This window comes from Lasioglossum baleicum, chromosome 11, assembly GCF_051020765.1.
Source record: "Lasioglossum baleicum chromosome 11, iyLasBale1, whole genome shotgun sequence".
In the NCBI taxonomy this organism is placed as follows: Eukaryota; Metazoa; Arthropoda; class Insecta; order Hymenoptera; family Halictidae; genus Lasioglossum; species Lasioglossum baleicum.
In genome coordinates, this window is record NC_134939.1 from 13729923 (window position 1) to 13742141 (window position 12219).

The 12219-nt window shown below is 45.4% G+C and overlaps 2 protein-coding genes and 1 long non-coding RNA gene across 7 annotated transcripts in view; all 3 read left to right on the forward strand.

Annotated features, from left to right (window-relative positions):
• The window catches only part of Numb (NUMB endocytic adaptor protein), a 74719-nt gene extending 67642 nt beyond the window's left edge, over positions 1 to 7077 (forward strand). For all 5 annotated transcript variants that reach the window (XM_076433416.1, XM_076433417.1, XM_076433414.1 and 2 more), the window contains one exon: positions 569 to 7077. In XM_076433416.1, the coding sequence (XP_076289531.1) occupies positions 569 to 877 (309 nt within the window). In that variant the 3' untranslated portion in view covers positions 878 to 7077. The remainder of the gene's footprint in view (positions 1 to 568) is intronic.
• Positions 7078 to 7427: 350 nt separating this feature from the next.
• On the forward strand, positions 7428 to 7780 carry LOC143213515 (uncharacterized). The gene is made up of 2 exons (XR_013009981.1): positions 7428 to 7588; positions 7645 to 7780. It is a non-coding gene; the product is annotated as an uncharacterized LOC143213515 (long non-coding RNA).
• A 556-nt stretch (positions 7781 to 8336) lies between these two features.
• Positions 8337 to 8816, forward strand: LOC143213513 (uncharacterized). The gene is made up of 2 exons (XM_076433431.1): positions 8337 to 8507; positions 8598 to 8816. Exons 1-2 carry the CDS (start codon positions 8337 to 8339, stop codon positions 8814 to 8816), a joined length of 390 nt encoding a protein of 129 aa, XP_076289546.1.
• The last annotated feature ends 3403 nt before the right edge of the window (positions 8817 to 12219 follow it).

The following is a 12219-nucleotide window of genomic DNA, read 5'->3' on the forward strand; positions in this document are numbered from 1 at the left end:
TCATCCCACACATGTTCTTGGTTATCATTCTTTCTATGAATACCTGATTTCGCATTACCGCCGTCTAGCAATCGTATACCGCATACCGTAAGCAACTTTCTGGTCGATACTTCAAAGTCGTTACAGTCAACCCTTCATGCACAATAAAATGTTACAGAATTCATGATTACAGATACTCGTAGCCCAGTTAGCTGGGACACCCTGTATATTATAGATAGATAGAAGATAGATAGATGGATAGATATAGATAGCTTATTAGTCATTTTCGAGTTAAACTAGCTCTGACTGCAAAGTTACACATTTCTTCCGACCTCGAAAATTTTATGGATATGCAATTGGCATGACTCCTCATACAATACCTAAACGTTTAGTAATTGATTAGATACCGCTCGAGTGCTAAGGGTTAACAAGTTAAAAACAGTGTTCATCGATCTCTAAAACGTTTACAGCGAGTTCTACCGAAGGACCGCGTTTATAAAGGAAAATACCTTCAGGAATAATACTTTATTTAATTCCTTTAGGATCGTTTGAACGTTCGAAGATCGCTGACGTGAATGAACGGTTTCAGGTCGAACCAGTCTCGACGACATCTGCTCTGCCGAAGCCGGAACAATGGTTGGGCAGTATAACGGGCTCGGTGCCACCGCCTGTGCGGTCTCCGTTGCAAGGACCGACGAGTCCCCGTCGAGCACCACCTTTGCATGCGAGGGCGTTGTCATTAGGATCGGCGGCGTTGAACCAAACAAGTAGGACCGGACCGTCGGATCCGTTCGACGCTGAATGGGCGGAGATCGCAGCGAGGAATCTGAGACAAGCGAACAACACGAATCCCTTCATCATGCCGAACGCGACGCAAGCGTTCCAGGTGCAATTGTAGCGTCAGGAGTTGATCAACAGCGTCGCCAAGTACTTCCATTCGGGGACATAGTGGCGATTCGCGTGTGCCCGTTTGCGCAAAGGTCCCTCGCACCACTACCGAGAGTATTGCGCGCGAGGGTAGCCCGGATACGGTTCGGACGCGAATCATGCGAACGACAAGATCGATCATCGCCGGGCTACGAGAATAGGCGAGAGACGCGTCGATCATGTCGACCAGAGACGGTTAGTAGAAACGAGGACGACGAACCAGCACAAAAACACGTACCCGTAACGTTCTTTAGACGAGTAGATATTACGCACACAGCCTCGATGACCTCGGTTTCAATGTAAACGCGTAGAAATGTACACGGAGAACGGAGGGACCATACCCGTGTTTGGTCACCGCTTCGCAGCGCGACGATGGCCGTTGGTTCAACCCAGGGCATGGAAACGGTTATGATAGCGGTTAAGGTCCTTGAAACAGTTATGGAGGACCGATGTCTGTAAATAACTGTTGCGAATAGAGACTGCGGATTTTATGCATTTATCAGAAAAACGAGTGGGTGCAATTTAAACCAGTGAAAATGTTAGATGAACTTCAAGATACTGTTGCTTTATTTTCAACATGTTGAACATGTTACGAAAGTAGATAAATTTCTATTTCACACTAGACTTTATGGAAATTGTTGGGAAATTTTGAAAATTGAACATTTGATTCCTCCTCTATTAAAGTCACTAAGGGAAGAGTTTCTATTTTTTGCAATCGATGAGGACAATTTTTATTTTGCACGAAGATCTTCTCATAACTGTTTCAATCAAGCCCGAAACGTAACGCAGAGAGAGTTCCAAGCAGTTATTTTCCGGGACGGTTCCAGCCCTGGTTCAACGCATCGTCGCTCTGACGGTCGATAACTATTACCTAAATGTCTGTCACGAGATAAGCCGCGAGACGCACTGATCTCGACTATAGTTTAGGCTCCCGGAAAAATGCAAAAAAAAAAGAATAAAATCACGGTTTTAACCGACGTTCTGCATGAAGTCGCAAAATTAAACACCGCACCCAGGAATTACTCTGCACCACAGTGTTTCGTCGATAACTATAAAATCAATACACACACGAGAAAATAAGTACGAAAAGAAAAGAAAAAAACGTGAACACATAAAGAGATATAAAAATGTAGCATAGTTTCGGCTTCGTGGCGAGATAACCGGGGCTTGGACACTGTTACAGCATCGATTATGTTCTCGGAACGGTTACGAGGAAACCTTTCGCACTAACCATCGATCTGCAAGAGATGGATTGTCGTGTAGCGGCTTCTCCGTAATCTAAGCTTAATGATGCGTACTAAAATTCATTGAATATCTTCCTGTGCTTTTTGTATGTCTAAACGAATCGATAGAGTACCGTGTACCGATCTCCAACTTCATTGTCGAGTAGCGAGATTCTAGAACCGATGGCGAAACCGGTATAGTTCAGTTATTCGAGGTAGAGGTTCTTCGTGGCTGTTTCGATCAGAACAGTTCTGAACGGTTATTTTTCGGAAGAGTTTCAAGCTCCGGAGAAGAGACTATTTTCCTTTCGAGACGGCCAACAGCCGTGTGAGGGGGTGCGAACGATACAGGATGATTCTCGTAACGTGACGACTTCAAATAACTCTTAAGTTATTTATTATACGAATCAATTATTCAAACAAACAAACGTGGCTTTCAGGAAAACGTACAGTGCTGCAATCTACTTTTTGACTCTTTTCTTTTTCATCGAGTTATCGGTGCCACCTTTAGTTTTTTTAATGGAATGCCCAATATGTCTCGATCAAAAGGCGAAGTAACAAAGAAGAGATTACAGAACTCTATATTGTTTGAAGAAACTTGTTCGTGCGACAAATAACTTAGGAGTTGTTTGAAGTCGTCTTGCAACGAGACTCACCCTGCATTTTGTCGATCATTGTCGGGTATTAGGAATTAATCGGATGGGGGAGAGGTAGCTAGACTTTCGAATAGACAAGCAAAGCAACGGGGCCGATGAGCTCGTCGAAGGGTCGCGAAGGACTGTGATAGACATCGAGTCGTGGCCAGTACTTAATCGTGGCAGCGGGATCGGGCGGCGACGGCTGTTGTGGAATTTTTTGCTCCGGGTGACCACGCCTAGAACGACGGGACACGTCCTCCCGTCGGATTTCCTAGCCGGCAGATTACGAAACTCTACACCTAGTTAGAACATAAGCGAATTAGATATCGAAGTTGTTAGAAGTCAGTACGTTCCAAGCTATTGTTGTCTAATATCAAATCCGCGAATCGCCTTTAATCGCCGGGTCACGAGACGTCGTTTCGCTCGAGGTACCCCCCAAACGCCCGCAACTCGCGCAACTAGGACACAAACAAGGTGCTTCCGCTGAGGACTAGACGATATTCGGGAGTGACCCCACGAAACACGACGTACGAAGATATAGCGTTCTTGCGTGTATTTGCTCGATGGAATATAACGAGGTTTTTCCAAGACTGTATATAACTAGGCCGACGATGAAACATTTTCCCTCGAGGTCCGCGCACCTCTTCGGGACTACCGCGACACACTCCGTGGACCTGAGATATATGTACAGTGGCTGTGAAAAGTATTCGTGCAATCCTTTCGAAACGAATCACTTTTTTCATATTGGATCGAACGGCTTGAGGGATTTTCTGAGATTCTAGAAGGATTAATTGTGCACGTCACTTAGACCACTTTCATGATTATGAAACTCAGCCAATTTAAAGCGAAATTCAACTTTCAATCTCATTATGTTGAAATCTAAACTCAAATTCAACTCTTAGCAACCCGATTTAAATCGAAATTCAACTTTCAATCATTATATTGAAATATAAATTCAAATTCAACTATCAGCAACCCAATTCAAATCGAAATTCAAATTCAACTTTCAACCATTATATGTTACAATTAACTCACATTTACTGTCATAATTATGGGCACAATTGACAAGGCTAAAAGTTTTCGTTCTTCAAGGATGGACGAACACTTTTCGCACGGACCGTAGAACGTTTCGAGACCAGTTTGTTTCGGTGTTCGAGCGAACGATCAAATTCAAGGTGCAGTTTTGTTCGCCGCGTACGCACTCGGAACTCGAGAACGAGGATCAATTGCTTCTGGGATACTTCCTCGTGTATACATATCAAATAGACGAACAACGCCGCAGCCTCTCGCGATTAACGATCAGTGCAGTTTGCGTTCCGTGTCTTCGATCGAGAACCATCTTCTGTGACGCTTTAGCGTGGCTCGAGCACCTCACTATATTCCTTCCATCAAGTACAAACTATGTTACCGATTGTTATAGTGTATATCACTTGTTAAAATTCCCTTTGGCCGAGAGCGGTTCAAGCAGTCAGGACTTCCGTGGTGGGGTGGTGCCCGACGGGATCAAGAATCGAGGATGGAGGATCAAGGATCGTTGGTTAGGTCCTTGGACTCGCTGCTCTCGGCTCGCCAGGGACTCGAGGACGCTTTCCACGTCCGCGTAGCACTCAACTAGGGATTAATGTCGCGTCGCAAAGCTTCTACCGTTCAGTTTGACCAGCACATTCTCGGTTTCTTGAAACGAATCGACGGTCGAGCCCTTACCGTACGCATCTCTACGGATTTATAGGGAATTTCTGAAGTCTCTTGGATGTTCGGTGTCTTGTAGCGAGCCGAGTGATCTTTTTCCTTCGTTCGTAAGTTCGCGCACTTTCGTTTTCTCGAGGAGAGATTGACGAACCTTTCAATATGTGACGCTCCCAACAATTTTAACAATTTTTGGGTATATCGTCGAACTCAATATTTCGAACAACTTTGCATGTTCGTAAAACGCTTGAAGATCGAATCAATTGCTTATCGAATAAAATTTGACGGAGGTTTTTTGCAAAGGAGAAAGTAGTTGAGAATGTTGATTTCTGACATATCCAAAAATCATGAAAATCGGCGAGGGCGTCACACGCCGAAAGGTTGACCGACTATGATATACGAGACCCGTTTGAACGATTGAAAAATGTTTTTGTCGGGTGCTGAAGGCGATCGCGTAAGCTAGCACGCGCCTCGTTATTGGTCAATGTCCTTCGCCGCGGTTACATATCGACTATCGTTTGTAAATAATCGTACGGGATCGGTTACATTATCGCGACCTCTATTCCAGAAGAAACACGTCTCGCTTCATGTGCCTTAGTGTAAACGTATGTAGGTTTAAGCCTCTCGAGCTAACGTTCGGCAAACTGGTTTATACGGACTCGATTTGACCGTCTCCGAGCCGTGAGCGCCACCTGCGAATCGGGTCCTGTGTGTTTCTTTGCGTTTCGTACTTGTTCGAATCGGTTTCCGGGGGAAAAATCGATGACTAGGGTGCGTCGGCGTACGGTAAGGGTGCATTTCGGGAAAAGGGTAGTCGCAGTTATCGGAGCGGAACGATTTCATCGCGAAACGTGAAGCAGAAGGGTACGTGTTCGATCGTCACTTTGACGACTCGCGTGTGTGCATTGTACATAACTTAGTTATTTAAATTGTAACGCAACGGTCGGGCGGTGAGTTCGAATAATAATTCAGGAGAGAAAGAGAACGAATGAACGAACGAGAGAGAGAGAGAGAGAGAGAGAGAGAGAGAGAGAGAGCGTGTAAGTGTGTGTGCGACGATGGACGAGAGCGAGAACGTTTCTCGATGAATCGAAAGGGGAGAGAGTGCGGGGATGTTCTTCGTTGCCGACGTTTTCTTTTTTATGTTGTAATTTGTAAGTTATCTTGTAAATAGTTCGGTAGGCGTTAAACTCAGCACAAAAGAAACGTTGCTTCTATGTTCGACGATGGCCACTACTTCGAGGAGGGGATCGGTTGTCCGACGAATAACGGAACGCGTATCGTTTGGCGAGGCTGCACTCGATCCGAGCCGATCCGACTCGAATCACCTTCTGTCCGTCCCGTGAATCAGGCAGTTCCAACTTGTTCCCCGTCCGGAAGTTCTACGCAGGGCTGGGCCCCTCAAACTCCTGCTTCCCCCACCAACCTCCCTTTAACGACGGATGCTGGTGGGAGACAAATGCCCGCCCCTGTTCCACACAAACGACGAAGTCTAAGAGTGGGGGGAGAATCTAAGCGGGGAACGTGCCGCGTACAACTCGCGAGCCACAAGTTGGAACTCCCTGCCGTAAATCAAAATGAAATATCGTCGAAACGAAACTCTCTGTCGGAGCAACGGAACGCGATCCGCTACTTGCGGAAACGGTGGAGAACGATTTTGCTCTCGATCGATGTACTTAAAACGAACCGCGTACAGTTTGGCCGACCTACGTGGCTCGTCCTCTTCAGCGTCGTAAACCAGGGACGAGAGAGGACACCGTTGGACGCTACGGGAACATTGTAGGAAGAAAGTTTCTTTTAGTTTTGTTGGCAATTGTAAAAATATATATCGACGATCGGTCGCATCGCGTCGTCTCGGTCTGCCAAACTGTGCCGTGTCCGACATTTTTCTTTTGGTGTACTCCGGATGTCGTGGACATCGCGAGGCTTCGCTCATATCGAGAACTACGGGGTAGGAGGGAAACGGAGTCGAGTGTACAAAACACAGCGCAGTGATTCTTTATTATAACACTATCGCCTAAGTACTTACTTGTTTTTTTTTCTTTCTGTCGTCTTCTTTTTATACATCCTTTTTTTTTGTATCTCGATGTACGTATTCATTATTCGTTCGGGTTCGCTTTCGTTAGAATCGAATTCAGAAACAGGGAGAGAGCGAGAGAGAGGGGTAGAAGGGAAAAGGAGAGAAGCATATCCTGACTGGTTTCCGTTTCTCATGGAGCTGAAAGTAATCAAAATAATTAGTCGATTTTCGAGATTGAGGATAATTCGGTTCCGATGCGAGAAGAATTGGTGTCCGTGCTAGAGACATTCCAGTGTCTCGTTCGAACGAAAGAGACTAGAGAGCATTTAGGATTCGTTTTCACTCGGAGGTACACGCAGGGACACTGGAATAGAGGATGTGGGTGCACCGCGTGCCAAATTGAAACGTACAACCGCGTTGCCTGCAAATTTCGACAGTATATCGTGCACGCTTCCGTGGTTGTGTTGTATATAGTGTCGCCGATCGATTCCTAGATCAATGTACGACTGCGTGTATATTACGTGAAAGTATCCCTATTCGTTTTACAATGTATCTGCCTCTGTAAAGATACAATTTATTATAATATCTGTTGTGATTACCAAACTGTCCTCCTCGTTCTTCTTCACCCTATCCCATCGACGAATTTCAAAAGTACTTTACCTTTAGTAAACACCTTCCGCTCATCCAGAAGAGTAAAGATTTTAAAGGAGCCATTTGATCTAAGCCAAGTAGCTTACACAGGTGTAGATTATCATTACTTTTTATACACCCTATATATCATTTTGTTTCGAATTTGTCAAGGATAGCAGAAACAAATTTCATTGTGATCAACGTCGATTACGAATGAGTTCAAGTCATAGCGGATAACCTTACGCGACCTATCGAAGTCCGTTGTTCTCGTCAAAATTTTCAGCGATAAGAATCAATCGAAAAATTGTCTTTTAACTTAGCAAAATGACTATGAACGCCGCAATAGCAAGATATCCACCGAGCGTGGCTTCCAGCTGTTCCTCGAGGATCGTCTGCGATCCAGGATGCCCGAAGTGTTTAAATATCCGGCCACCTGCCACCGGCTCTTCCTCTGTTCGCTTCCAGCTCACCTACACTTGCGACAGGTAAATAACGGCCACCTGAAATCGCGACGAAACTATTAACACGCAGTTTTTAACAGCGCGACGTATTCGCCGTGCTATTACCCGCGCCCGATAAATTGCCCTCCGCCAGAACCTCCGCCAACGAAAAGAGTTAATTGTTGTCTGAAGTGGATCGATTGCTGTGGCAAACCTGTATCCGAATACTTTCGGTGACTCGTTCTTCTGGTATTTATATATCTCAGTATACACTCGAATTCCGTTTCTGCCAATTTTCGCGGATCCCGTTTGCGGGGGTAGAAAGTCAGGGTTGGTTGAACGAATAGAAAACGAACGTGGAGAAGTTTGTCGGATTTGAAAACAAAGTAAAAGTAATGAAAAATCAGAGAAGTTCGACATGTGTATTTATTGCAGAATTTTGGCAGAATGCGATTAGAAAATCTTTAGAGATTCTTCCCCCTGTATCTGAATATTTTCGGTAACTTCTGGTATTTATGTGTATATCTCAATACACACTCGAACTAGTTTCTGCCAATAAGAATATTTAATCATGCCGAAACGGGGGTAGAAAGTCAGAGGTGGTTGAACGAATAGAAAACGTGGAGAAGTTTGTCAGATTAGAAAACAGATGAAAGGTGATTGATTTGCTGTAAAGTTCAAGGTGTATAGATTGCAGAATTTCGGCAGAATGCGACTAGAAAATTTGTAGAGATTTTTTCCGTGTAGTTACTTAGCATAATGTTCCCAGTGCAAGTGAAATCGCGGTGGTAGAATGGCTTGTTGTCCTCCTGTGGAGTGCAAAAGGCGGATTAGTACCTTGCCGCCGCCATGTTGCCACGGTCCTAAGCCTGGCCCCTATGTCTGGCCGTCGAATGGTTGTCCACCTCCACAAGCGTGTCTGCCTCCCAAGTGTTGCTGTCCTCCACCCCCGTGTCCACCTTTGGTACGTGTTTAATTATACGATTGTAAATCAACATCGAGAACGTGACAGAAGCGTTCGCTTGTGGAAATAATAAGGAGGATGATTTTCCAGATATGTAGACCACGACCACCCCCTCCGCCACGACCAAGACCCGTTTGTATGCCCGAATGCCAGCTACCACCTCCAACAGTACCGATTAGGTGTCCGACCACTAAGATGAAACCGCCGGCGTCTCGCGTGCAATTCTGCATTCGCAACGAATGTGGCTGCTGCACCTACGCCCCTTGCTACTTCTCCGACCGACCGGTGTGTTCTCCGGACTGCTGTTGAACCTCTATTGTTGCTTGATTGTTTTAAACTGACTAAAAATTGAGTGTCCAAGTTTTAGATAAATTGCAAACGTTGAATCTCTATTGTTCCTTGATTCTTCTAAACCGACAAAAAATCGAGTGTCCGATTGAATCTCTATTGTTCCTTGAGTCTATTAAACCAACTAAAAATGGAGATAGAAAAATTGCAAACGTTGAATCTCTATTGTTCCCTGATTCTTCTGAACCGACTAAACATAGAGAGTGTCCGAGTTCTAGGAAAATTGCAAACGTTAAATCTCTATTGTTCCCTGATTCTCCTGAACCGACTAAAAATCAATAGTGTCCGAGTTCCAGAAAATTTGCAAATTGATCAAACATGCTGTGTACAGTATAAACCGTTCGGAGAACCGACGAGATAGTTTTGTTTTCGCGAAAATGCGCTCGAGCAGCGTCGCCGCTTTCCTCGTCATTACAATAAGCAATACATCCGAGAACGTTGTAACGACCATGTCGACGAACGCTGAGGATTGCAGATTATCCAACAGCCGCTGACTCGCTTTGCTGCCTTTTGTGGTCGGATTATTGCAGGTCGTATCCTCGGCGCTGGCTCGTTGTTGTTTGAATCGTTCGAGTCACTGAAAATACGGGGCAATAAAGCCACTCCCGTTATCAGGGCAACCTGGTGATTAAAAACCCGCCTTTATCGTTTATTCTACCAGCTCCGGTACATTCGATCAGAATATTATTTCACGTTTCGTTTTATTGGCTTGCCACTTACACCGATGCACCGCGCGACCTTCCCCTTCGTCGATTCAAACTTCTACGCGGCTCATGATTTTAATAGCGATTGCGCTTTTTTCTCGGATTCCGTGAAAGCCGGACGCCATCAATTTTTGAATATTTTTCACAGGTTCATCGGCGATAAGTTACGCGGTACACATTTTCAGTTGAAACGTATTCGGACATCGGTAAAGCGATTCTAAAGTAGCTCGGCGCCGATTAAATATCGCGGAATTCCCGCTGACCGACGCGACACAGATTTCTCTGAATTTTTCATTCAATTACTCGCGAACAAAGGCCATCGAGAATCCCATGGAACGCGAGGAGGAGAGGAAGGAAGGAAGGAAGGACATCATCGGCAACCGAATGGAAAAATCCTCGGTATCTGGTCATTGTCTCGTCTGCGTACACGAAGACCAAGGAACGCGCCGCCGCGCCCTCGTGTTTTGTATCTAGTTACGTTCATCTTCCTTGCCCGGCTGATATTATACGGATTACATTATTCATGCCACCCTTTATCCAAACCGTTCTTCGACGAGTAGCAGCGCGATAGGAGGAACAATCGAGTGCACGGGACGGGGACAAAAGGAGAGACGACGCCTTCGACGATTTAACGAAGCAATTTAAGCGTCTGAGTTGCTTGTTCCGTGCGTTAAAAAAGAATCGGAGACCTCGGCAACCAAGCAAGGTCGCAATAATGGAAGCCCTGCCGCTCATCGACCATAGTTCGAATTTTCCTTTATTTCTTTCCTTCGTATTCTACTATTGCCAACGTAGCCTCAGACATCAAGACCCTCCAAAATTAGCAGTTTCCCGTACTTTGAAACTTCTACAGGTCCTTCCAAAGAAAAAATGAACTCGCGCCATTATGCTCTCCGCTTCATATTCGCCTGAGATCATCGTTGTTCTAGTTCTAATAACGCAGAGTGCTCATCATGCTCGGATGAGTCGGAGAAATGCGCAAACGGACGCCGTAATGGATGCACGTGTCACGCGAGCAAGAAGCCAAACGATGCTTCGAGGACCAAAATTTTCGTTCCACCTTGCGAAATTGTTGAAAACATCCGGTCTCTCTCCCTATACCCTTCCACGTAGTGCTCTCTTTTTCTCTCGACGTTCTAAACTCCCGCGAGACCGTGATCATTTTCCAGGTCTTCTCCAGCTTCCGGCAACAGTTTTGCATTATTTTTATCGCGTTCCTCTCATTACTTTATGCAAATTTTCCTAGAAGAATATCAAGAGTGTATCGTATTCGACTGAAATTTTATTCGACGAGTTTTACGAAGCGACGCGACAATCGACGTTGTAAGAAGGAATTCCTAGTGAAGCGGTTACTAGGATCTATGGATAATTGATCGGATCTGATCGTTTTTCATAATTCGCTCGGCCAGAATCGCCGGGCCCGATTCGGCATACGTAGCGCTTTATTATGCAAAATGCAGGCGGTTTCGAGGATAACGAGCGATAAGCAGGCGATCCAGACGGAAACCGAGATTCACACCTTGCCGGTGTGCCGTGATATAGGTTTATTTCTTTTTTATACGATGAACGATTGGATGGCAGGGTTTCCCGGCTGTTATACCGTGTAGCTTATCTCGAAGATGGCCGAAGGATAAATCCGATCGTGTTAAAAAACGGCTCGAAATTCTCGCAGTCTCCGGAATGCCGATAGTTTCGGAAACTCGGTTTGATTCGGTGCTCTTCAGCATCGGGAAGGGTTCGTCCTCGAACGCGCCGCGCCGCAGCGGATCGCACGCATTCAATTTGAACGCTCTCACGGCGACGAATGGGATCTCTTCACTTGAGAAATGAGACTAACAACTTTCGCCCCGAGTGTACTGAATTTAACGGGTTCGCTCCTTCAAGAGCAACTTTCGCGGAAACTCCGTGGAAACTCTCCCCGCGACGACGTCAGGAATTCGTTGTTTCTGACTCCGAGTCACAAAAGCTTTGCATAAATGCCAGCCAGCCAGCCTCCGAACCCTCCGAGCCCCTCCGTCTTCTTTGTTCTTCCATTAACTGGCTTTTAAAAAGCTGTCGGCGTGAACGCGCGGTCCACGCGCTTTTTTGCCCCGGCGTGGTCGATTTATGCGATCGACGCTTTAAACCGACGCACAGATATCCTAGACGCTGGAAAGTCCGTTTTGACCACGGTGGGTCATCATTGTATTTTTATAGCAGTGCGATAATAGAATGGTAATAGAATCACGCTAAAATAGTTCTGTCAGCTTTTCAATTGTAAAAATTATTATACCATTATTCAGAATAGTGTTAAGACTATTAAATATGTTGGTATCTCTAATCAATCAAAAAAATGATACGATGGAATTAATTAAAATGGAACGGATTGGAGTTAAAACAGCTTCGAGAGCGAAGGATTAAAATACTGTTAAAACAGTTTTGTCCAGCCAGCGCGGTCCTTTTGACCACTGCGGCGACGATTAGTTACAAAACTGATAACGCGTTGATACAGCGCGCCGCAGCTTCGCCCGAGCGGAAGAGTAACGGAGGGTAGGGTGTTCTCGTGTTTCGACAGCTAGAAACTTCGTTCCGCAACGTGTCAGATAATTATGAAAGTAAACCGAGGGGTGTTTACCGGGCTGATATACCAAGTACCCGTTCCGTCGGAAAATCCTTGGAGA